The sequence below is a fragment of the Ascidia mentula genome, chromosome 4, assembly GCF_947561715.1.
Source record: "Ascidia mentula chromosome 4, kaAscMent1.1, whole genome shotgun sequence".
NCBI lineage: Eukaryota > Metazoa > Chordata > Ascidiacea > Phlebobranchia > Ascidiidae > Ascidia > Ascidia mentula.
Genome location: NC_138569.1, coordinates 6055600 through 6081330, shown reverse-complemented (window position 1 = coordinate 6081330; position 25731 = coordinate 6055600). Strand labels below are relative to the sequence as shown.

General features: G+C 37.0%; 2 protein-coding genes across 3 annotated transcripts; both read left to right on the top strand.

The window, feature by feature from the left end:
• Positions 1 to 141: 141 nt before the first annotated feature.
• Positions 142 to 2939, top strand: LOC145898911 (dehydrogenase/reductase SDR family member 9-like). 2 transcript variants are annotated; one of them, XM_082987574.1, is made up of 9 exons: positions 142 to 227; positions 526 to 682; positions 762 to 811; positions 999 to 1155; positions 1303 to 1461; positions 1525 to 1627; positions 1885 to 2045; positions 2224 to 2393; positions 2767 to 2939. In XM_082987574.1, exons 2-9 carry the CDS (start codon positions 559 to 561, stop codon positions 2836 to 2838), a joined length of 996 nt encoding a protein of 331 aa, XP_082843700.1. In that variant the 5' UTR covers positions 142 to 227; positions 526 to 558; the 3' UTR covers positions 2839 to 2939. The 2 variants fall into 2 exon arrangements, with proteins under 2 accessions (XP_082843700.1, XP_082843699.1); XM_082987573.1 differs by having other exon boundaries at positions 174 to 312.
• A 926-nt stretch (positions 2940 to 3865) lies between these two features.
• LOC145898997 (retinol dehydrogenase 16-like) lies at positions 3866 to 25599 on the top strand. The gene is given in 9 exon segments (XM_082987703.1): positions 3866 to 4020; positions 23776 to 23825; positions 23891 to 24047; positions 24207 to 24365; positions 24425 to 24472; positions 24475 to 24523; positions 24603 to 24760; positions 24925 to 25094; positions 25193 to 25599. Coding segments are annotated over 9 exon segments (975 nt in total). The 5' UTR covers positions 3866 to 3914; the 3' UTR covers positions 25271 to 25599.
• Positions 25600 to 25731: the final 132 nt, after the last annotated feature.

Sequence of the window (25731 nt, the reverse complement as noted above, 5' to 3'; positions counted from 1 at the left end):
TACCAAATAAACATTTTCGAATAAATTATTTTTGTCGGAAATTATTTGTCAAATTTTATCACAGTATAACAAGAAATGTATTTTATTTTATTTTTTTACGTTTGATTGGACGTAAATTTAACGGTTGAGTAAACATGAAGCAAATGTTGACGTTTGCAGCTCATCATGACAAGGTTATACATATGCTGAAGTTCTTCATCGCGTTGACACGGATTACAGTGATTTTCGTAAAGCATAGAAGTATTATCAACAATTTCATGTCACTTTCTTGTTTTTCTAGTTAACGGCATGATTTTTCTTGAAATTAGCTATGTAAGTTGTATGATAAAACATTTTATTGTTTGTATAATAGGTCTACCTTAAGGTGTTTTCCAGAAGTAAAGCTACCCTGTATTTAAAAACTGTTACAACTGTTGTATCAGCTGCAAAATATTAGTGTGATTGTATTAAAACTATGATATTTTATTGTTTTCAGTAGGTCTTGGTCTACACAAAATGATTAAATTTGTTTTGTCCTGATTTTAGGTGTTTGTCTAGCAGCAGGATATTATGTGAAAAATGGTTTGGCTGGACAGTCTGCTGTTTTATTTACTTTGCATCGTGGTTCTCTCCTTTTTGATGTACAAAATTGCTGGAAGCTTCAATATAGGAAAACTTCACGAAAAGTATGTGTTTATAACAGGTAAGCCCAAGTGATGTGTTTGTATTTAATTAATCCAAGATTTTTAATCACCAGTGATCAAGTATGTGTTTCATTGCAGGATGTGACAGTGGTTTCGGTCGCTTGCTGGCAGTCCGATTAGACAAGCTGGTAAAATACATATTGAAAAGTACTATAAATTTTGATATAAAATACACCTGTTTAACTTAAGTGTATATACTTGTTTTCCAGAAGTAAGGTCCTAAAGTATCTGTGTGCATTACCACAAAAACAATTATAATGTTTATGGATACCATAATACAATTTAAGTTACTAAATGCAGATTATGACTTTGCAGGGCCTGCACGTATTTGCTGGATGTACTTCAGATTCATCAGTTGCAGAGTTGAGGGACCAGTGCAGCAGCAGACTCACGGCTATCAAGGTTGACGTCGCCAGAACCAACGACATTAAACATGCCACTCGTTTAGTGCAAAAGGTCTTGGGTGACAAACGTGCGTGAAACAGAATGTTCGATTACACTCAAGCCGATTTACACTTTTTTAAATTTTACATCGTAAACTGCCACTTGACGAACATAAATTGCTTGAAATATAAAGTCGTTAACATCTGATACGTTTAAGAAGACGTGTTTTTTGCAGCTTTATGGGGAATCGTTAACAACGCCTCGATATTAAACCCTGCTCTAACGTTTGAATGGCACACGCGTGAAGATTATCAACGCGTCTTCGGCGTTAACATCTTCGGCGCCATTGACACCACGCTGAGTCTATTCCCGTTTATTCGGAAGGGCAGAGAAGGTTAATGTATCATGTCGGCTTATGCTATAGTCGCCGGATGGAAAACTTGTGCGTTTTTCGCAGGAAGAATAGTGAATATGTCTAGTTTCGCTGGTCGATTCGCCACAAATGCAACGCCACACGTGGTTTCCAATTTCGCCATGGAGGGCTTTTCGGACGGATTAAGGTAATTTATTGGAAGAGCATGCAAATTAATTTTAGCGTGTAATTTGCTCCTTGCATTATAATACTGGAGTTGTTAATTTCTCGAAAAATGGTTGAATTCAAACATTGACCCCGGATAACCTCACTACTTGACCTATAATTTTGTGAAATCACGCAATTTTGCAAAAATGTTTTAAAAAACACCTTATCTTTAAATTCTTAACTCAAATGAACTTTATAACGGTAAACGATCCTTGTTAACGCTATTGTGCACAACAGTAAGGAGGCTCGTGCTTTTAATATCACCGTACACACGATCGAACCAGTCATGTTTAAAATCAACAACATATCGGATATCTTTGAGGCAAGTAACCGCGAAAGATGGAAAACGCTACCAAAGGACATAAAAGAAGCCTACGGAGAAGAATATATGAATCAAAGTTGGTGAATTTTTTTTTACAATGTGGTGTTTGTATCAAAAAAACTGCAAACTTTTCAATGACTTAAAAATTTGTACAAAAATGTTTCAAATTTTATGCAAACCAATCGCAATCCATACACTTGGTTGTATTTCCACTATTTCCCTCAAACGCAATGAAATAAATCTTGCAATGTCAGGCTTGGAACAACAAATGCGATATATCGATGAAGCCAGTGAAGACCTCGATATGGTGGTAGATGCGATGGTTCACGCTCTAACTGCCAGGTATCCGAGAGAGCGATACGTGATTGGAGATCAAGCCAAGAGATTTTTTATTCCGCTTTCTTTCATTCCATGCTGGTTACAGGTAACCTGCGGTTAGGTACTTTTTGTTTGGTGTATTTGTGTGTGCACTATTGTGTGTGTATATTTGAAATGAAATGTTCGAACCTTATAATTTAGAAATATGCTTCTTGGTGTCGAATCAATGCTTTTTTAGGAACACTATACTAACGGATTTGCTCATAATTCTGAGAACAAAAACATGACAATGTTAACAACAGTATGGGCCAGTCTTTTTGTTCTCAGAATGCTGTTTTAATGTGGATGTGGATAGTTCCGCATACACCACGTAGTATTTCTGTGTATACTATTAAACATATAGAAAATACAGCGCACGATTGTATAATAGACCATTATTCTTCATACAAATGTAAATAACATTGTTTGGCAATTTGCAGATATGGATTGTTGAATTTCTCAGCAAGAGAGCGAATATCAAGTTGCCAAAGCCGGCTTGCATGGAAAAGTAAAGCCCACATGTTTTGCATTTTTACTGTGCCATCTGTTTTCTTATGCAAGTGTTTAATTATTATTGCCCTGTCGCTTCAATACACTTATGCGGACAGCTATCTTTAAACAAAATTATCCATAGTGTCAATGCAGTTTGAAAGGGAAGTATAGGGTCAGCAGTTCCACTCTGATTTTCTGTATAACTTTTGTGAAGGGTTAGAAATACACCTGGCTTATAAGCGCAGTCACCAAAGGTGTAAGACATCATCGATGAAGGCAGCTGCAATTAAATTATTTGGTTGTAGTGCAAGAAACTAAAACGCAAAAATTAAATACACTTCAAAATTGCCGTTGAGAATGAGGCAATAAATTAGAATTCTGAGAAAATAAGGAAAAGCAAAACTAAAAATGTAAAAAACAAATGAGTAGTACTGTCACTTTCTTTCGAATAAAGTTTGTGCACAGGGCCATGAAGAAACTCCATCGTTGTGAGAATACAACGCAGCACGTGGGTAGAACTGGTGAAGCGTGATATTTACAAACAATCAAAATGTTTTTATTGCCGTGAGCAGTTTTTATTGATCTAGCAAATTAAATGTCGCTCAACTTATATATTTATATATAACTGATGTTTACAGGAAACTAAACGGTATATTTGGGAAGCTACTTGAAGTGGGGAAGCTTTGAGAAAAGGAATCCCTTGACAGCATAATTTAAAACATTTTGGACCTAAACATCTGGTATTTGAGGACTATAATTTTACTCTGTTACACAGAAATAGTTCCACCCTATACTAAGCACGATTGGTAGAAAAAGCAATATTGAATTGAAGTGTGTTTCACTTGAAAAAATGAACTTGAAGTATAAATTAAATGTGTCAAAGATATTGAAGAAATTGTAGTCAAAAGAATATTTTAATAAACATTGAAAGTAATTGTTGAACCTAAAATAGAAAGGCATGTTTAGCAAGTGATAATCAAGAAATGGTTGTTACTGTAAACAGTTCCACATGGATGCACAATATGATTTCTTTATTTGCTCAGTTGGCTGTGTCCACAAGATCACCATTTGTAGCAATTAAACTGAGCACCAAGCAATGTGGTTATATCTGTTGGTTGGTTTTGCACTGCTGTATGCTCTTAAGGCTGTATTTCGTCGACAGAAAATTAAAAACCTATCTTCAAGGCATGTGTTTATCACTGGTATGAAAACACTGTTCTCAAATTTTATTGAAGCCAATAGTTTTTGATTAATTGACAAACATCTCTACACTTGCAAAAGCACAGAGTAAAAAAAATCTGTTTTAGTTGTAATTTTATTGCTTGCTCCAATCTTTTCCTATGTAACGGTTCGGAACGAGATTTTTTTTTGTAACATAATTTTGGTTAGCATTGGTAAAGGTTCCTAACGACCATTTGGTGTTACAATTTTTGTTCGGAACATAATTTTTTAAGTCGAGTCTCAACATTGGAAAACCGTTAGATGGAGGTAGAGGTCCATATATTTTGGCGTTGAAAATCCCACACTTTAATTGATTTGATATGTTAATTAGTTTGGAATTCTCAAGTCTGTACTTAAGCAATAAATTTACATGAAGTGAAGAGATTTATTGAATATGAAGTTACATAGAAAAGAAATACACTACAGTGATGAACAACGTTGTTGCAACAAGGCACAGCTGTTAGAGCATACAGTGATGAAAATAAATGAATATTATTTACAAAAAATAATGGAAGTGAACACTGAACAGTGAAAACATTGCGTGTATAGCTTCTATGAGTCTCTAATAAACCTCTTAAGTATCAAGGTTGCGTAAGTTCTTCCGGGGTCTAGTGTAAGTCCGACCATCAGTGACAACAAATTGTCTATTAAACCTATAGCTTTTTGTTTTAACGTCTCTATGTTTGAACACTGAATGCATAGCTGGTGGTACTGCAGGTCGTGTGATGTAAACCGCCTTTGAAGTGTTGGTAACTATTTTGAGGGAGTGACAATGTGCTCGCAATTGCTTTACAAAGCCGCATGCGTAAAGATGTTTTGATAAGACTTTTTCCCGTGTTCCATCATAGGGAGGAGTTTTTGTTTGACAGCGACACTCTATCTTAAATAATGCCCTAGAGACTTATCCACTTATTAAATATCCACATGGCATTTACGAAAACACTGCCTTTTTCTCACTACATCGCACGTCATGTGGCTTCCAGTTTGTACAATAAGGCTTTCGTCTTTCTTACCATTCTATTCTATTTGATTCAATTCTATTCCATGCTATGCTCTTCTACTTTCAAAAAGCCTAATTCTGATTTCGATTCGATCAATAAACCATAATTACAATTATTCTGCCTGTCTGCATCTCAGCCGAGAGCGCAGGTGAACAGACAATTCAGTGGCAACTAGCCAGCAAGTCAGCCGACCTTAATTGAGACTCATCGCGGTAGCATAAACGACACAAATTGTCAGAGTACTCTGCAGTACTGAATTTTTCAATATCAGATTTTAAACTGCTCCGCGAGTCCAATTAAATCTATTGATCTCGTCATGACGTTTTGTTTGTCGATTTGCTTCAAGCGACTTGAAATTTCGCACACAAATACTACATGCCACTGCAAAACGAGCAGAGTAAACCAAATTGGACTATGTCCTCTAGTTTTTTATTGCTGCGCAAGAACGCATGATACAAACTATGGTCGCTAAGGTCGGGCGGAATTAACTAATTTTGAGAAATCCCGCCTGCAATATAAACAATTTTAAATCAAGCGACTTGAAATTTTGCACACAAATACTAGATGCCACTGCAAAACGAGCAATGAAAACCAAATTGGACTATGTCCTCTAGTTTTTTATTGCTGCGCGAAAACGCATGTTACAAACTATGGTCGCTAAGGTCGGACGGAATTGACTAATTTTGAGAAACCCGCCTGCAATACAAACAATTTTAAATCAAGCGACTTGAAGTTTCGCACACAAATACTAGATGCCACTGCAAAACGAGTAATGAAAACCAAATTGGACTATGTCCTCTAGTTTTTTATTGCTGCGCGAAAACGCATGTTACAAACTATGGTCGCTAAGGTCGGACGGAATTGACTAATTTTGAGAGTTGTCCGCCTGCAATATAAACAATTTTAAATCAAGCGACTTGAAGTTTCGCACACAAATACTAGATGCCACTGCAAAACGAGCAATGAAAACCAAATTGGACTATGTCCTCTAGTTTTTTATTGCTGCGCGAAAACGCATGTTACAAACTATGGTCGCTAAGGTCGGACGGAATTGACTAATTTTGAGAGTTGTCCGCCTGCAATATAAACAATTTTAAATCAAGCGACTTGAAGTTTCGCACACAAATACTAGATGCCACTGCAAAACGAGCAATGAAAACCAAATTGGACTATGTCCTCTAGTTTTTTATTGCTGCGCGAAAACGCATGTTACAAACTATGGTCGCTAAGGTCGGACGGAATTGACTAATTTTGAGAAACCCGCCTGCAATACAAACAATTTTAAATCAAGCGACTTGAAGTTTCGCACACAAATACTAGATGCCACTGCAAAACGAGTAATGAAAACCAAATTGGACTATGTCCTCTAGTTTTTTATTGCTGCGCGAAAATGCATGTTACAAACTATGGTCGCTAAGGTCGGACGGAATTGACTAATTTTGAGAGTTGTCCGCCTGCAATATAAACAATTTTAAATCAAGCGACTTGAAGCTTCGCACACAAATACTAGATGCCACTGCAAAACGAGTAATAAAAACCAAATTGGACTATGTCCTCTAGTTTTTTATTGCTGCGCGAAAACGCATGTTACAAACTATGGTCGCTAAGGTCGGACGGAATTGGCTAATTTTGAGAGTTGTCCGCCTGCAATATAAACAATTTTAAATCAAGCGACATGAAGTTTCGCACACAAATACTAGATGCCACTGCAAAACGAGTAATGAAAACCAAATTGGACTATGTCCTCTAGTTTTTTATTGCTGCGCGAAAACACATGTTACAAGCTATGGTCGCTAAGGTTGGACGGAATTGACTAATTTTGAGAAACCCGCCTGCAATACAAACAATTTTGAATCAAGCGACTTGAAGTTTCGCACACAAATACTAGATGCCACTGCAAAACGAGCAATGAAAACCAAATTGGCCTATGTCCTCTAGTTTTTTATTGCTGCGCGAAAACATATGTTACAAACTATGGTCGCTAAGGTCTGGCGGAAATAACTAATTTTGAGAGTTGTCCGCCTGCAATATAAACAATTTTGAATCAAGCGACTTGAAATTTCGCACACAAATATTAGATGCCACTGCAAAACGAGCAATGAAAACCAAATTGGCCTATGTCCTCTAGTTTTTTATTGCTGCGCGAAAACGCATGTTACAAACTATGGTCGCTAAGGTCGGACGGAATTGACTAATTTTAAGAAAACCGCCTGCAATACAAACAATTTTAAATCAAGCGACTTGAAGTTTCGCACACAAATACTAGTTGCCACTGCAAAACGAGTAATGAAAACCAAATTGGATTATGTCCTCTACTTTTTTATTGCTGTGCGAAAACGCATGTTACAAACTATGGTCGCTAAGGTCGAACGGAATTGACTAATTTTGAGAAACCCGCCTGCAATATAAACAATTTTTAATCAAGCGACTTGAAATTTCGCACACAAATACTAGATGCCACTGCAAAACAAGCAATGAAAACCAAATTGGCCTATGTCCTCTAGTTTTTTATTGCTGCGCGAAAACACATGTTACAAACTATGGTCGCTAAGGTCGGGCGGAAATAACTAATTTTGAGAGTTGTCCGCCTGCAATATAAACAATTTTGAATCAAGCGACTTGAAGTTTCGCACACAAATACTAGATGCCACTGCAAAACGAGCAATGAAAACCAAATTGGCCTATGTCCTCTAGTTTTTCATTGCTGCGCGAAAACGCATTTTACAAACTGTGGTGGCGAAGGTCGGGCGGAATTAACTAATTTTGAGAGTTGAATCAAGCGACTTGAAGTTTTGTACACAAATACTAGATGCCACAGCAAAACGAGTAATGAAAACCAGGTATGACTATGTCTTCTAGTTTTTTATTGCTGCGCGAAAACGCATGTTACAAACTATGGTCGCTAAGGTCGGACGGAATTGACTAATTTTGAGAAACCCGCCTGCAACATAAACAATTTTTAATCAAGCGACTTGAAATTTTGCACACAAATACTAGATGCCACTGCAAAACGAGCAATGAAAACCAAATTGGCCTATGTCCTCTAGTTTTTTATTGCTGCGCGAAAACACATGTTACAAACTATGGTCGCTAAGGTCGGGCGGAATTAACCAATTTTGAGAGTTGTCCGCCTGCAATATAAACAATTTTGAATCAAGCGACTTGAAATTTCGCACACAAATACTAGATGCCACTGCAAAACGAGCAATGAAAACCAAATTGGCCTATGTCCTCTAGTTTTTTATTGCTGCGCGAAAACGCATTTTACAAACTGTGGTAGCGAAGGTCGGGCGGAATTAACTAATTTTGAGAGTTGAATCAAGCGACTTGAAGTTTTGTACACAAATACTAGATGCCACAGCAAAACGAGTAATGAAAACCAAATTGGCCTATGTCCTCTAGTTTTTTATTGCTGCGCGAAAACACATGTTACAAACTATGGTCGCTAAGGTCGGACGGAATTGACTAATTTTGAGAAACCCGCCTGCAATATAAACAATTTTTAATCAAGCGACTTGAAATTTCGCACACAAATACTAGATGCCACTGCAAAACGAGCAATGAAAACCAAATTGGACTTTGTCCTCTAGTTTTTTATTGCTGCGCGAAAACACATGTTACAAACTATGGTCGCTAAGGTCTGGCGGAAATAACTAATTTTGAGAGTTGTCCGCCTGCAATATAAACAATTTTGAATCAAACGACTTGAAATTTCGCACACAAATACTAGATGCCACTGCAAAACGAGCAGAGGAAACCAAATTGGCCTATGTCCTCTAGTTTTTTATTGCTGCGCGAAAACGCATGTTACAAACTATGGTCGCTAAGTTCGGGCGGAATTAACTAATTTTGAGAGTTGTCCGCCTGCAATATAAACAATTTTAAATCAAGCGACTTGCAATTTCTCACACAAATACTAGATGCCACTGCAAAACGAGCAATGAAAACCAAATTGGCCTATGTCTTCTAGTTTTTTATTGCTGCGCGAAAACGCATTTTACAAACTGTGGTGGCGAAGGTCGGGCGGAATTAACTAATTTTGAGAGTTGAATCAAGCGACTTGAAGTTTAGTACACAAATACTAGACGCCACAGCAAAACGAGTAATGAAAACCAAATTGGACTATGTCTTCTAGTTTTTTATTGCTGCGCGAAAACGCATGTTACAAACTATGGTCGTTAAGGTCGGGCGGAATTAACTAATTTTGAGAGTTGTCCGCCTGCAATATAAACAATTTTAAATCAAGCGACTTGAAATTTCGCACACAAATACTAGATGCCACTGCAAAACGAGCAATGAAAACCAAATTGGCCTATGTCCTCTAGTTTTTTGTTGCTGCGCGAAAACACATGTTACAAACTATGGTCCCTAAGTTCGTATGGAATTAACTAATTCTGAGAGTTGTCCGCCTGCAATATAAACAATTTTAAATCAAGCGACTTGAAATTTCGCACACAAATACTAGATGCCACTGCAAAACGAGCAATGAAAACCAAATTGGCCTATGTCCTCTAGTTTTTTGTTGCTGCGCGAAAACACATGTTACAAACTATGGTCCCTAAGTTCGTATGGAATTAACTAATTCTGAGAGTTGTCCGCCTGCAATATAAACAATTTTAAATCAAGCGACTTGAAATTTTAAACACAAATACTAGATGCCACTGCAAAACGAGTAATGAAAACCAAATTGGACTATGTCCTCTAGTTTTTTATTGCTGCGCGAAAACGCATGTTACAAACTATGGTCGCTAAGGTCTGGCGGAATTAACTAATTTTGAGAGTTGAATCAAGCGACTTGAAGTTTTGTACACAAATACTAGATGCCACAGCAAAATGAGCAATGGAAACCAAATTGGCCTATGTCCTCTAGTTTTTTATTGCTGCGCGAAAACGCATGTTACAAACTATGGTCGCTAAGGTCTGGCGGAATTAACTAATTTTGAGAGTTGAATCAAGCGACTTGAAATTTCGCACACAAATACTAGATGTCACAGCAAAACGAGTAATGAAAACCAAATTGGCCTAGGTCCTCTAGTTTTTTATTGCTGCGCGAAAACGCATGTTACAAACTATGGTCGCTAAGGTCGGACGGAATTAACTAATTTTGAGAGTTGAATCAAGCGACTTGAAGTTTTGTACACAAATACTAGATGCCACAGCAAAACGAGTAATGAAAACCAAATTGGCCTATGTCCTCTAGTTTTTTATTGCTGCGCGAAAACGCATGTTACAAACTATGGTCGCTAAGGTCTGGCGGAATTAACTAATTTTGAGAGTTGAATCAAGCGACTTGAAGTTTCGCACACAAATACTAGATGCCACAGCAAAACGAGTAATGAAAACCAAATTGGCCTATGTCCTCTAGTTTTTTATTGCTGCGCGAAAACGCATGTTACAAACTATGGTCGCTAAGGTCTGGCGGAATTAACTAATTTTGAGAGTTGAATCAAGCGACTTGAAGTTTTGTACACAAATACTAGATGCCACAGCAAAACGAGTAATGAAAACCAAATTGGCCTATGTCCTCTAGTTTTTTATTGCTGCGCGAAAACGCATGTTACAAACTATGGTCGCTAAGGTCTGGCGGAATTAACTAATTTTGAGAGTTGAATCAAGCGACTTGAAGTTTCGCACACAAATACTAGATGCCACAGCAAAACGAGTAATGAAAACCAAATTGGCCTATGTCCTCTAGTTTTTTATTGCTGCGCGAAAACGCATGTTACAAACTATGGTCGCTAAGGTCTGGCGGAATTAACTAATTTTGAGAGTTGAATCAAGCGACTTGAAGTTTCGCACACAAATACTAGATGCCACAGCAAAACGAGTAATGAAAACCAAATTGGCCTATGTCCTCTAGTTTTTTATTGCTGCGCGAAAACGCATGTTACAAACTATGGTCGCTAAGGTCTGGCGGAATTAACTAATTTTGAGAGTTGAATCAAGCGACTTGAAGTTTCGCACACAAATACTAGATGCCACAGCAAAACGAGTAATGAAAACCAAATTGGCCTATGTCCTCTAGTTTTTTATTGCTGCGCGAAAACGCATGTTACAAACTATGGTCGCTAAGGTCTGGCGGAATTAACTAATTTTGAGAGTTGAATCAAGCGACTTGAAGTTTCGCACACAAATACTAGATGCCACAGCAAAACGAGTAATGAAAACCAAATTGGCCTATGTCCTCTAGTTTTTTATTGCTGCGCGAAAACGCATGTTACAAACTATGGTCGCTAAGGTCTGGCGGAATTAACTAATTTTGAGAGTTGAATCAAGCGACTTGAAGTTTCGCACACAAATACTAGATGCCACAGCAAAACGAGTAATGAAAACCAAATTGGCCTATGTCCTCTAGTTTTTTATTGCTGCGCGAAAACGCATGTTACAAACTATGGTCGCTAAGGTCTGGCGGAATTAACTAATTTTGAGAGTTGAATCAAGCGACTTGAAGTTTTGTACACAAATACTAGATGCCACAGCAAAACGAGTAATGAAAACCAAATTGGCCTATGTCCTCTAGTTTTTTATTGCTGCGCGAAAACGCATGTTACAAACTATGGTCGCTAAGGTCTGGCGGAATTAACTAATTTTGAGAGTTGAATCAAGCGACTTGAAGTTTCGCACACAAATACTAGATGCCACAGCAAAACGAGTAATGAAAACCAAATTGGCCTATGTCCTCTAGTTTTTTATTGCTGCGCGAAAACGCATGTTACAAACTATGGTCGCTAAGGTCTGGCGGAATTAACTAATTTTGAGAGTTGAATCAAGCGACTTGAAGTTTTGTACACAAATACTAGATGCCACTGCAAAACGAGCAATGAAAACCAAATTGGCCTATGTCCTCTAGTTTTTTATTGCTGCGCGAAAACGCATGTTACAAACTATGGTCGCTAAGGTCTGGCGGAATTAACTAATTTTGAGAGTTGAATCAAGCGACTTGAAGTTTCGCACACAAATACTAGATGCCACAGCAAAACGAGTAATGAAAACCAAATTGGCCTATGTCCTCTAGTTTTTTATTGCTGCGCGAAAACGCATGTTACAAACTATGGTCGCTAAGGTCTGGCGGAATTAACTAATTTTGAGAGTTGAATCAAGCGACTTGAAGTTTTGTACACAAATACTAGATGCCACTGCAAAACGAGCAATGGAAAACAAAATTGGACTATGTCCTCTAGTTTTTTATTGCTGCGCGAAAACGCATGTTACAAACTATGGTCGCTAAGGTCTGGCGGAATTAACTAATTTTGAGAGTTGAATCAAGCGACTTGAAGTTTTGTACACAAATACTAGATGCCACTGCAAAACGAGCAATGAAAACCAAATTGGCCTATGTCCTCTAGTTTTTTATTGCTGCGCGAAAACGCATGTTACAAACTATGGTCGCTAAGGTCGTGCGGAATTAACTAATTTTGAGAATTCCCGCCTGCAATATAAACAATTTTAAATCAAGCGACTTGAAATTTCGCACACAAATACAAGATGCCACTGCAAAACGAGCAATGGAAACCAAATTGGCCTTTGTCCTCTAGTTTTTTATTGCTGCGCGAAAACGCATGTTACAAACTATGGTCGCTAAGGTCTTGCCGAAATAACTAATTTTGAGAGTTGAATCAAGCGACTTGAAATTTTGCACACAAATACTAGATGCCACTGCAAAACGAGCAATGAAAACCAAATTGGCCTATGTCCTCTAGTTTTTTATTGCTGCGCGAAAACGCATGTTACAAACTATGGTCGCTAAGGTCGGACGGAATTGTCTAATTTTGAGAAACCCGCCTGCAATACAAACAATTTTAAATCAAGCGACTTGAAGTTTCGCACACAAATACTAGATGCCACTGCAAAACGAGTAATGAAAACCAAATTGGACTATGTCCTCTAGTTTTTTATTGCTGCGCGAAAACACATGTTACAAACTATGGTCGCTAAGGTCGGACGGAATTGACTAATTTTGAGAGTTGTCCGCCTGCAATATAAACAATTTTAAATCAAGCGACTTGAAGTTTCGCACACAAATACTAGATGCCACTGCAAAACGAGTAATGAAAACCAAATTGGACTATGTCCTCTAGTTTTTTATTGCTGCGCGAAAACACATGTTACAAACTATGGTCGCTAAGGTCGGACGGAATTGACTAATTTTGAGAGTTGTCCGCCTGCAATATAAACAATTTTAAATCAAGCGACTTGAAGTTTCGCACACAAATACTAGATGCCACTGCAAAACGAGTAATAAAAACCAAATTGGACTATGTCCTCTAGTTTTTTATTGCTGCGCGAAAACGCATTTTACAAACTATGGTCGCTAAGGTCGGACGGAATTGGCTAATTTTGAGAGTTGTCCGCCTGCAATATAAACAATTTTAAATCAAGCGACATGAAGTTTCGCACACAAATACTAGATGCCACTGCAAAACGAGTAATGAAAACCAAATTGGACTATGTCCTCTAGTTTTTTATTGCTGCGCGAAAACACATGTTACAAACTATGGTCGCTAAGGTCGGACGGAATTGACTAATTTTGAGAGTTGTCCGCCTGCAATATAAACAATTTTAAATCAAGCGACTTGAAGTTTCGCACACAAATACTAGATGCCACTGCAAAACAAGTAATGAAAACCAAATTGGACTATGTCCTCTAGTTTTTTATTCCTGCGCGAAAACACATGTTACAAGCTATGGTCGCTAAGGTTGGACGGAATTGACTAATTTTGAGAAACCCGCCTGCAATACAAACAATTTTGAATCAAGCGACTTGAAGTTTCGCACACAAATACTAGATGCCACTGCAAAACGAGCAATGAAAACCAAATTGGCCTATGTCCTCTAGTTTTTTATTGCTGCGCGAAAACATATGTTACAAACTATGGTCGCTAAGGTCTGGCGGAAATAACTAATTTTGAGAGTTGTCCGCCTGCAATATAAACAATTTTGAATCAAGCGACTTGAAATTTCGCACACAAATATTAGATGCCACTGCAAAACGAGCAATGAAAACCAAATTGGCCTATGTCCTCTAGTTTTTTATTGCTGCGCGAAAACGCATGTTACAAACTATGGTCGCTAAGGTCGGACGGAATTGACTAATTTTAAGAAACCCGCCTGCAATACAAACAATTTTAAATCAAGCGACTTGAAGTTTCGCACACAAATACTAGTTGCCACTGCAAAACGAGTAATGAAAACCAAATTGGACTATGTCCTCTACTTTTTTATTGCTGTGCGAAAACGCATGTTACAAACTATGGTCGCTAAGGTCGAACGGAATTGACTAATTTTGAGAAACCCGCCTGCAATATAAACAATTTTTAATCAAGCGACTTGAAATTTCGCACACAAATACTAGATGCCACTGCAAAACAAGCAATGAAAACCAAATTGGCCTATGTCCTCTAGTTTTTTATTGCTGCGCGAAAACACATGTTACAAACTATGGTCGCTAAGGTCGGGCGGAAATAACTAATTTTGAGAGTTGTCCGCCTGCAATATAAACAATTTTGAATCAAGCGACTTGAAGTTTCGCACACAAATACTAGATGCCACTGCAAAACGAGCAATGAAAACCAAATTGGCCTATGTCCTCTAGTTTTTCATTGCTGCGCGAAAACGCATTTTACAAACTGTGGTGGCGAAGGTCGGGCGGAATTAACTAATTTTGAGAGTTGAATCAAGCGACTTGAAGTTTTGTACACAAATACTAGATGCCACAGCAAAACGAGTAATGAAAACCAGGTATGACTATGTCTTCTAGTTTTTTATTGCTGCGCGAAAACGCATGTTACAAACTATGGTCGCTAAGGTCGGACGGAATTGACTAATTTTGAGAAACCCGCCTGCAATATAAACAATTTTTAATCAAGCGACTTGAAATTTTGCACACAAATACTAGATGCCACTGCAAAACGAGCAATGAAAACCAAATTGGCCTATGTCCTCTAGTTTTTTATTGCTGCGCGAAAACACATGTTACAAACTATGGTCGCTAAGGTCGGGCGGAATTAACCAATTTTGAGAGTTGTCCGCCTGCAATATAAACAATTTTGAATCAAGCGACTTGAAATTTCGCACACAAATACTAGATGCCACTGCAAAACGAGCAATGAAAACCAAATTGGCCTATGTCCTCTAGTTTTTTATTGCTGCGCGAAAACGCATTTTACAAACTGTGGTGGCGAAGGTCGGGCGGAATTAACTAATTTTGAGAGTTGAATCAAGCGACTTGAAGTTTTGTACACAAATACTAGATGCCACAGCAAAACGAGTAATGAAAACCAAATTGGCCTATGTCCTCTAGTTTTTTATTGCTGCGCGAAAACACATGTTACAAACTATGGTCGCTAAGGTCGGACGGAATTGACTAATTTTGAGAAACCCGCCTGCAATATAAACAATTTTTAATCAAGCGACTTGAAATTTCTCACACAAATACTAGATGCCACTGCAAAACGAGCAATGAAAACCAAATTGGACTTTGTCCTCTAGTTTTTTATTGCTGCGCGAAAACACATGTTACAAACTATGGTCGCTAAGGTCTGGCGGAAATAACTAATTTTGAGAGTTGTCCGCCTGCAATATAAACAATTTTGAATCAAACGACTTGAAATTTCGCACACAAATACTAGATGCCACTGCAAAACGAGCAATGGAAACCAAATTGGCCTATGTCCTCTAGTTTTTTATTGCTGCGCGAAAACGCATGTTACAAACTATGGTCGCTAAGTTCGGGCGGAATTAACCAATTTTGAGAGTTGTCCGCCTGCAATATAAACAATTTTAAATCAAGCGACTTGCAATTTCTCACACAAATACTAGATGCCACTGCAAAACGAGCAATGAAAACCAAATTGGCCTATGTCTTCTAGTTTTTTATTGCTGCGCGAAAACGCATTTTACAAACTGTGGTGGCGAAGGTCGGGCGGAATTAACTAATTTTGAGAGTTGAATCAAGCGACTTGAAGTTTAGTTCACAAATACTAGACGCCACAGCAAAACGAGTAATGAAAACCAAATTGGACTATGTCTTCTAGTTTTTTATTGCTGCGCGAAAACGCATGTTACAAACTATGGTCGTTAAGGTCGGGCGGAATTAACTAATTTTGAGAGTTGTCCGCCTGCAATATAAACAATTTTAAATCAAGCGACTTGAAATTTCGCACACAAATACTAGATGCCACTGCAAAACGAGCAATGAAAACCAAATTGGCCTATGTCCTCTAGTTTTTTGTTGCTGCGCGAAAACACATGTTACAAACTATGGTCCCTAAGTTCGTATGGAATTAACTAATTCTGAGAGTTGTCCGCCTGCAATATAAACAATTTTAAATCAAGCGACTTGAAATTTTAAACACAAATACTAGATGCCACTGCAAAACGAGTAATGAAAACCAGAGATGACTATGTCTTCTAGTTTTTTATTGCTGCGCGAAAACGCATGTTACAAACTATGGTCGCTAAGGTCGGACGGAATTGACTAATTTTGAGAATTTCCGCCTGCAATATAAACAATTTTAAATCAAGCGACTTGAAATTTCGCACACAAATACTAGATGCCACTGCAAAACGAGCAATGAAAACCAAATTGGCGTATGTCCTATAGAATTTGATTGTTTGCCGAAAACGCATATTTGAAACCATGGTGGCTAAGGTTCGGTGAAATGTACTAATTTTGACAGTTGTCCGACTGTGATTTGAACATTTTTATATCAAGCGACTCGAAATTCTGCACACAAATACAAGATGCCAGTACAAAACGAGTAATGAAAACCAAATTGGCGTATGTCCTTTAGAATTTTATTCGTAAACAAAAACGTATGTTTGAAACTGTGGTGGCTAAGGTTCGGCGAAATGAACTAAATCTGACAGTTGTCCGCCTGTGATTGGAACATTTTTGTATCAAGCGACTCGAAATTTTGCACACAAATATAAGATGTCAGTACAAAATAAGCAATGAAAACCAAATTGGCGTATGTCCTTTAGAATTTTATTCGTGAACGAAAACGCATGTTTGAAACCATGGTGGCTAAGGTTCGGCGAAATGAACTAAATTTGACAGTTGTCCGCCTGTGATTTGAACATTTTTATATCAAGCGACTCGAAATTTTGCACACAAATATAAGATGTCAGTACAAAATAAGCAATGAAAACCAAATTGGCGTATGTCCTTTAGAATTTTATTCGTGAACGAAAACGCATGTTTGAAACAATGGTGGCTAAGGTTCGGCGAAATGAACTAAATTTGACAGTTGTCCGCCTGTGATTTGAACATTTTTATATCAAGCGACTCGAAATTCTGCACACAAATACAAGATGCCAGTACAAAACGAGCAATGAAAACCAAATTGGCGCATGTCCTTTAGAATTTTATTGTTTGCCGAAAACGCATGTTTAAAACCATGGTGGCTAAGGTTCGGCGAAATGAACTAAATTTGACAGTTGTCCGCCTGTGATTTGAACATTTTTATATCAAGCGACTCGACATTTTGCACACAAATATAAGATGTCAGTACAAAATAAGCAATGAAAACCAAATTGGCGTATGTCCTTTAGAATTTTATTCGTGAACGAAAACGCATGTTTGAAACCATGGTTGCTAAGGTTCGGCGAAATGAACTAAATTTGACAGTTGTCCGCCTGTGATTTGAACATTTTTATATCAAGCGACTCGAAATTCTGCACACAAATACAAGATGCCAGTACAAAACGAGCAATGAAAACCAATTTGGCGCATGTCCTTTAGAATTTTATTGTTTGCCGAACACGCATGTTTAAAACCATGGTGGCTAAGGTTCGGCGAAATGAACTAAATTTGACAGTTGTCCGCCTGTGATTTGAACATTTTTATATCAAGCGACTCGAAATTCTACACACAAATACAAGATGCCAGTACAAAACGAGCAATGAAAACCAAATTGGCGTATGTCCTTTAGAATTTTATTCGTAAACAAAAACGTATGTTTGAAACTGTGGTGGCTGAGGATCGGCGAAATGAACTAACTTTGACAGTTGTCCGCTTGTGATTTCGACATTTTTATATCAAGCGACTTGAAATTTTGCACACAAATATTTGATGCTAGCACAAAACGAGCAGTGAAAACCAAATTGGCGCATGTCCTTTAGAATTTTATTGTTTGCCGAAAACGCATGTTTAAAACCATGGTGGCTAAGGTTCGGCGAAATGAACTAAATTTGACAGTTGTCCGCCTGTGATTTGAACATTTTTATATCAAGCGACTCGAAATTTTGCACACAAATATAAGATGTCAGTACAAAATAAGCAATGAAAACCAAATTGGCGTATGTCCTTTAGAATTTTATTCGTGAACGAAAACGCATGTTTGAAACCATGGTGGCTAAGGTTCGGCGAAATGAACTAAATTTGACAGTTGTCCGCCTGTGATTTGAACATTTTTATATCAAGCGACTTGAAATATTGCACACAAATATAAGATGCCAGTACAAAACAAGCAATGAAAACCAAATTGGCGTATGTCCTATAGAATTTTATTGTTTGGCGAAAACGTATGTTTCAAACTTTCGTGGCAGAGGTTCGGCGGAATGAATTAAATTTAACAGTTGTCCGAACGTGATTTGAACATTTTTATATCAAGCTACTCGAAATTTTGCACACAAATATAAGATGCCAGTACAAAACAAGCAATGAAAACCAAATTGGCGTATGTCCTTTAGAATTTTATTCGTGAACGAAAACGTATGTTTCAAACTTTCGTGGCAGAGGTTCGGCGGAATGAATAAAATTTAACAGTTGTCCGAACGTGATTTGAACATTTTTATATCAAGCTACTTGAAATTTTGCACACAAATATAAGATGCCAGTACAAAACAAGCAATGAAAACCAAATTGGCGTATGTCCTATAGAATTTTATTGTTTGGCGAGAACGTATGTTTCAAACTTTCGTGGCAGAGGTTCGGCGGAATGAATTAAATTTAACAGTTGTCCGAACGTGATTTAAACATTTTTATATCAAGCTACTTGAAATTTTGCACACAAATATAAGATGCCAGTACAAGACAAGCAATGAAAACCAAATTGGCGTATGTCCTTTAGAATTTTATTCGTGAACGAAAACGCATGTTTGAAACCATGGTGGCTAAGGTTCGGCGAAATGAACTAAATTTGACAGTTGTCCGCCTGTGATTTGAACATTTTTATATCAAGCGACTTGAAATATTGCACACAAATATAAGATGCCAGTACAAAACAAGCAATGAAAACCAAATTGGCGTATGTCCTATAGAATTTTATTGTTTGCCGAAAACGCATGTTTGAAACCATGGTGGCTAAGGATCGGCGAAATGAACTAAATTTGACAGTTGTCCGCCTGTGATTTGAACATTTTTATATCAAGCGACTTGAAATATTGCACACAAATATAAGATGCCAGTACAAAACAAGCAATGAAAACCAAATTGGCGTATGTCCTATAGAATTTTATTGTTTGCCGAAAACGCATGTTTGAAACCATGGTGGCTAAGGATCGGCGAAATGAACTAAATTTGACAGTTGTCCGCCTGTGAATTGAACATTTTTATATCAAGCTACTTGAAATTTTGCACACAAATATAAGATGCCAGTACAAGACAAGCAATGAAAACCAAATTGGCGTATGTCCTTTAGAATTTTATTCGTGAACGAAAACGCATGTTTGAAACCATGGTGGCTAAGGTTCGGCGAAATGAACTAAATTTGACAGTTGTCCGCCTGTGATTTGAACATTTTTATATCAAGCGACTTGAAATATTGCACACAAATATAAGATGCCAGTACAAAACAAGCAATGAAAACCAAATTGGCGTATGTCCTATAGAATTTTATTGTTTGCCGAAAACGCATGTTTGAAACCATGGTGGCTAAGGATCGGCGAAATGAACTAAATTTGACAGTTGTCCGCCTGTGATTTGAACATTTTTATATCAAGCGACTTGAAATATTGCACACAAATATAAGATGCCAGTACAAAACAAGCAATGAAAACCAAATTGGCGTATGTCCTATAGAATTTTATTGTTTGGCGAAAACGTATGTTTCAAACTTTCGTGGCAGAGGTTCGGCGGAATGAATTAAATTTAACAGTTGTCCGAACGTGATTTAAACATTTTTATATCAAGCTACTTGAAATTTTGCACACAAATATAAGATGCCAGTACAAGACAAGCAATGAAAACCAAAATGGTGTAGGCTATGTTACAGGTCCGTAACAAGATTTTTTACCAACAAATAATTTTTCTAACAAAATTTTAATCCAACCAATACTTTTTCGTAACAAAATTGTATTACAGCTATCGCTTTTTGTGATCTAAATTCATTTGAATCCGATGACTTTTGCATCTTAACGTATGTTCCTAGCTAACCGATCATTTTGTTAACTTAAAGTATGCTCTTAGCCAACATTTCGAGTAACAAAATTTTGTTCCAACTAACACTTTAAGTAACAAAATTTTGTTCCAACTAACGCTTTTCGTAACGAAATTTTGTTCCAGCTAACACTTTTCGTAACGAAATTTTGTTCCAACTAACGCTTTTCGTAACGAAATTTTGTTCTAGCTACCACTTTTCGTAACAAAATTTTGTTCCAGCCAACAGTTTTCCGTAACAAAATTTTTTTAAAACCGATCATTTTGGCAACTTAAAGTATGCTCCTAGCCAACATTTCGAGTAACAAAATTTTGTACCAACTAACACTTTAAGTAACGAAATTTTGTTCCAACTAACGCTTTTCGTAACGAAATTTTGTTCCAGCTTACGGTTTTTGTAACGAAATTCTGTTCCAGCTAACACTTTTCGTAATGAAATTTTGTTCCAACTAACGCATTTAGTAACGAAATTTTGTTCTAACTAACACTTTTTGTAACGAAATTTGTTCCAACCAACAGTTTTCCGTAACAAAATTTTTTTACAGCTGTCGCTTTTTGTTAGCTAAATTTATTTGAAACCGATCATTTTGGCAACTTAAAGTATGCTCTTAGCCAACATTTCGAGTAACAAAATTTTGTTCCGACTAACACTTTAAGTAACAAAATTTTGTTCCAACTAACGCTATTCGTAACGAAATTTTCTTACAGCTGTCGCTTTTTGTGAGCTAAATTTATTTAAAACCGATCATTTTGGCAACTTAAAGTATGCTCTTAGCCAACATTTCGAGTAACAAAATTTTGTTCCGACTAACACTTTAAGTAACAAAATTTTGTTCCAACTAACGCTATTCGTAACGAAATTTTGTTCCAGCTAATACTTTTCGTAACGAAATTTTGTTCCAACTAACAGTTTTCCGTAACAAAATTTCTTTACAGCTGTCGCTTTTTGTTAGCTAAATTTATTTGAAACCGATCATTTTGGCAACTTAAAGTATGCTCTTAGCCAACATTTCGAGTAACAAAATTTTGTACCAACTAACGCTTTTCGTAACGAAATTTTGTTCCAACTAGCGCTTTTCGTAACCAAATTTTGTTCCAGCTTACACTTTTTGTAACGAAATTCTGTGCCAGCTAACACTTTTTGTAACGAAATTTTGTTCCAACTAACGCTTTTCGTAACGAAATTTTGTTCCAACTAACGCTTTTCGTAACGAAATTTTGTTCCAACTAACGCTTTTCGCAACGAAATTTGGTTCCAGCTAACGCTTTTCGTAACGAAATTTTGTTCCAGCTAACACTTTTCGTAACGAAATTTTGTTCCAGCTAACACTTTTTTGTAACGAAATTTTGTTTCAATTAACACTTTTCGTAACGAAATTTTGTTCCAACTAACGCTTTTCGTAACGAAATTTTGTTCCTACTAGCGCTTTTCGTAACTAAATTTTGTTCCAGCTTACACTTTTTGTAACGAAATTCTGTTCCAGCTAACACTTTTTGTAACGAAATTTTGTTCCAACTAACGCTTTTCGTTACGAAATTTTGTTCCAACTACCGCTTTTCGTAACGAAATTTTGTTCCAGCTTACACTTTTTGTTACGAAATTCTGTTCCAGCTAACACTTTTTGTAACGAAATTTTGTTCCAACTAACGCTTTTCGTAACGAAATTTTGTTCCAACTAACGCTTTTCGTAACGAAATTTTGTTCCAGCTAACGCTTTTCGTAACGAAATTCTGTTCCAGCTAACACTTTTTGTAACGAAATTTTGTTCCAGCTAACAGTTTTCCGTAACAAAATTTTCTTACAGCTGTCACTTTTTGTGAGCTAAATTACTTTAAAACCGATCATTTTGTTAACTTAAAGTATGCTCTTAGCCAACATTTCGAGTAACAAAGTTTTGTTCCAACTAACAGTTTTCCGTAACAAAATTTTGTTCCAACTAACGCATTTCGTAACGAAATTTTGTTCCAGCTAACACTTTTTGTAACGAAATTTTATTCCAATTAACACTTTTCGTAACGAAATTTTGTTCCAGCTAACACTTGCAACAAAATTTTGTTCCAGCTAACAGTTTTCCGTAACAAAATTTTCTTACAGCTGTCGCTTTTTGTGAGCTAAATTTATTAAAAACCGGTCATTTTGGCAACTTAAAGTATGCTCTTAGCCATCATTTCGAGTAACAAAATTTTGTTCCAACTAACGCTTTTCGTAACGAAATTTTGTTCCAACTAACGCTTTTCGTAACGAAAGTTTGTTCCAGCTAACACTTTTCGTAATGAAATTTTGTTCCAGCTAACACTTTTTGTTACAAAATTTTGTTCCAGCTGTTCCGTAACAAAATTTTCTTACAGCTGTCCCTTTTTGTGAGCTAAATTTATTTAAAGCCGATGATTTTGGCAACTTGAAGTATGCTCCTAGCTAACACTTCGTGTAACAAAATTTTGTTCCAGCTAACACTTTTCGTAACAAAGTTTTCTGACAACTATCGCTTTTTGTGAGCTAATATTGAAAACGGATGATTGTTGCATCTTAAAGTAGCCTAAGCTCCTAGCCAACATTTCGATTAAAAAAATTTTGTTCCAGCTAACACTTTTCGTAACGAAATTTTCTTACAACTAACACTTTTTGTGACAAAATTTTGTTCCAGCTAACACTTTTCCGTAACAAAATTTTCTTACAGCTATCGCTTTTTGTGAAATAAATTTATTCAAAAAAACGATGATTTTGGCAACTTGAAGTATGCTCCTGGCCAACACTTCGTGTAGCAAAATTATGTTCCAACTAACACTTTTCGTCACAAAATTTTGTTCCAGCTAACACTTTTGTGAGATAAATGTTATTATTTCAACGATTTTTTGTGGCATAAATTTTGTTCCAGCTAACACTTTTCGTAGCAAAATTTTGTTCCCAGTAACATTTTTGTGACGTAGTTTCTTCCAATTGACAGTTTTGTATCAAAATTGTGTTACAGCTAACAATTTTGGGAACGAGATCTAATTGGTATGTTTTCAGCATCTATGTACGAATTTAACATTCAAAATCTTGAAAATATGTTAAAAAAATTCTCTCTGTCGCCATCTAATGAAACAAAAAATATGGTAACAAAATTTTTTGTTACAGCCAATTTAACGATATTTTTCTGTTCAAAAAATTTTGTTACGACATACCAGAAATTTTCGTAACTTGTAACAAAATTCGGAACAAAATTTTTGTTCCGAAACGAAATTGTTCAATTTGGAACGAAATTTTGTTACTCGGAACGGTTTTGCTAACGGTATTTCAGAGTTATAGGAAAATTGCATTATGAACCATTACCTATGGTAAATGCACAGATCATAAACAAAGTGTTTTACGATAGGATGTGACCATGGGTTTGGACGAAGGTTGGCGGAAAAGCTCGATTCATTGGTAAAAATAGAATTCATGAAATTCTGTTATAAATACAGTTATTTGTATATACTGATTTTTGTTAGGGTGTAACAGTGTATGCTGGATGCTTGTGTGAAGAATCTGCAAAGAGTCTTGAGCTGTCTTGTAGCAGTCGCTTGAAAGCTGTGCAAGTAGATGTAACCAACACAGATGACATAAAGAGGGCTGCAAATTTTGTAAAACACCATCTTGGAGAAAGTGGTATGGTTTATGGCAAAAAACATTTTAGTTCCCAAAAGTATCGCAAGACATTGCCTAATATGTATATCATTGTTTTATCAAAAGTTTTTAATGAAATGACTTGATGGAAGTCATACATCATTCAGCATGTTCACACAAATTACTTTTTCTTCCCCTTAGCACTCTGGGGACTGGTAAACAATGCCGGCATTGCTGGTTTGACATGTCCCTTCCCTTGGCTCAACAAACGAGATTATCAACAAGTTTTGGATGTTAACCTCCTTGGTATGATCGATGTCACCATGGCCTTTTTCCCACTAATCAAATTAGGACAAGAAGGCAAAGACACAAACACGTCCTAACTGAGATATTTAAAGTTCATCATGTTGTGTGTGCAGGCAGAATTGTAAATATGTCAAGCTACACCGGAAGATTTGCTCCAAGTGCCCTTACGCAATTTCCAAGTTCGGTGTAGAGGGTTTCAGCGACGGTCTAAGGTGCGTTGTCGCCCCTCACATATTCTACCTATCCGTTGCATTTCTTGCCCAAGTTTATGTAAAATTTGTGATATTACAGTGTTGAAATGTCGGATTATGGCATCACAGTGCATTTGATTGAACCTGGAGCGTTTCGAACGGAGATCATGTCAAACCAGATTGAATCTTGCAAAGGAAGATGGTCCAAACTTGATCCACAAGTAAAAAAAGACTACGGAGATGCGTATATAAAAGAAGGTAGACTTCACTATCTGTCCCAATAGGGCCCACTACGGTTGTAAAGCATTCTTATAAAACTTTCTACAATTAGAATTGCCAGCGACAAGCGTTAAAGATATACCATAAATCTACTTGAGTTAAAAGCCTACGCAGGCACTTAAACTTAAACTTTTTTATCGCAGTCACCGACATGTACGCGATGGTTGCATCAAAATCCTGCCCGCAACTGGATCTTGTGGTTGATGCAATGACAGACGCCTTGCTGTCGAAGCATCCGAAGGAGAGATACGCGGTCGGGGCAGACTCCAAATTCTTATTTATTCCTGCGTCATTTTTGTCGGCATGGTTACAGGTAATGTTGTGGAAAATTAGGTTCATTCATTGTCACAATGTGGGTTTAGACGTATTGCATATTTGCCAAACTATTTATGTTGTAACCACTGTTTTTAGAGGTTTCTTTTGAACACATTGGGAAAGCTTGCTGGTATTAATGTTCCTGTGCCTGCTTGTTCAGTGAAAAAACACTGACACTACGGACATCGAAAACTTGAAGCATTCAATGATATTTCTACAAACGAAAACATCGTTTTGTGTTTCCGAACATTTTTCCAATGTGCCCAAGTAGTATTTTATTGAAAAAGGTTTTGTGACTGTTGCTCAATCGTTGCAAATAGCAAAAATGAAAACAAAGCATAATATAAAAATATACTGCTATTTTTGCTACCACTTAATCAAAATTGCTTTTCTGGCTCTTAGGTTTCTAAAGTTTTATTTGAAACCGACGTTTCGTCTGCCAACCGGCGAGGCTTCCTCAGGGTTATGTTTCCATGAAGTAATGAAGTGACTTGCAGATTTGTACCGCCAGGAGATATCTCTATTATTGTATCGTGGTCTCACGAGATCGAATGCCTTTAGTGTGTAAATAATCTGTGGTTTTGTGGTGAAATATTAATCTACATCATGGCGTGCCTTTGTGTGGAATCGTCGTT

Coding starts and splice junctions, on each gene's coding strand:
- LOC145898911 (XM_082987574.1), top strand. CDS start 559: ATGGTTTGGCTGGACAGTCTGCTGTTTTATTTACTTTGCATCGTGGTT. Junction 683..761: donor AAAGTATGTGTTTATAACAG/GTAAGCCCAAGT, acceptor GTTTCATTGCAG/GATGTGACAGTGGTTTCGGT. Junction 2,394..2,766: donor TCATTCCATGCTGGTTACAG/GTAACCTGCGGT, acceptor GGCAATTTGCAG/ATATGGATTGTTGAATTTCT.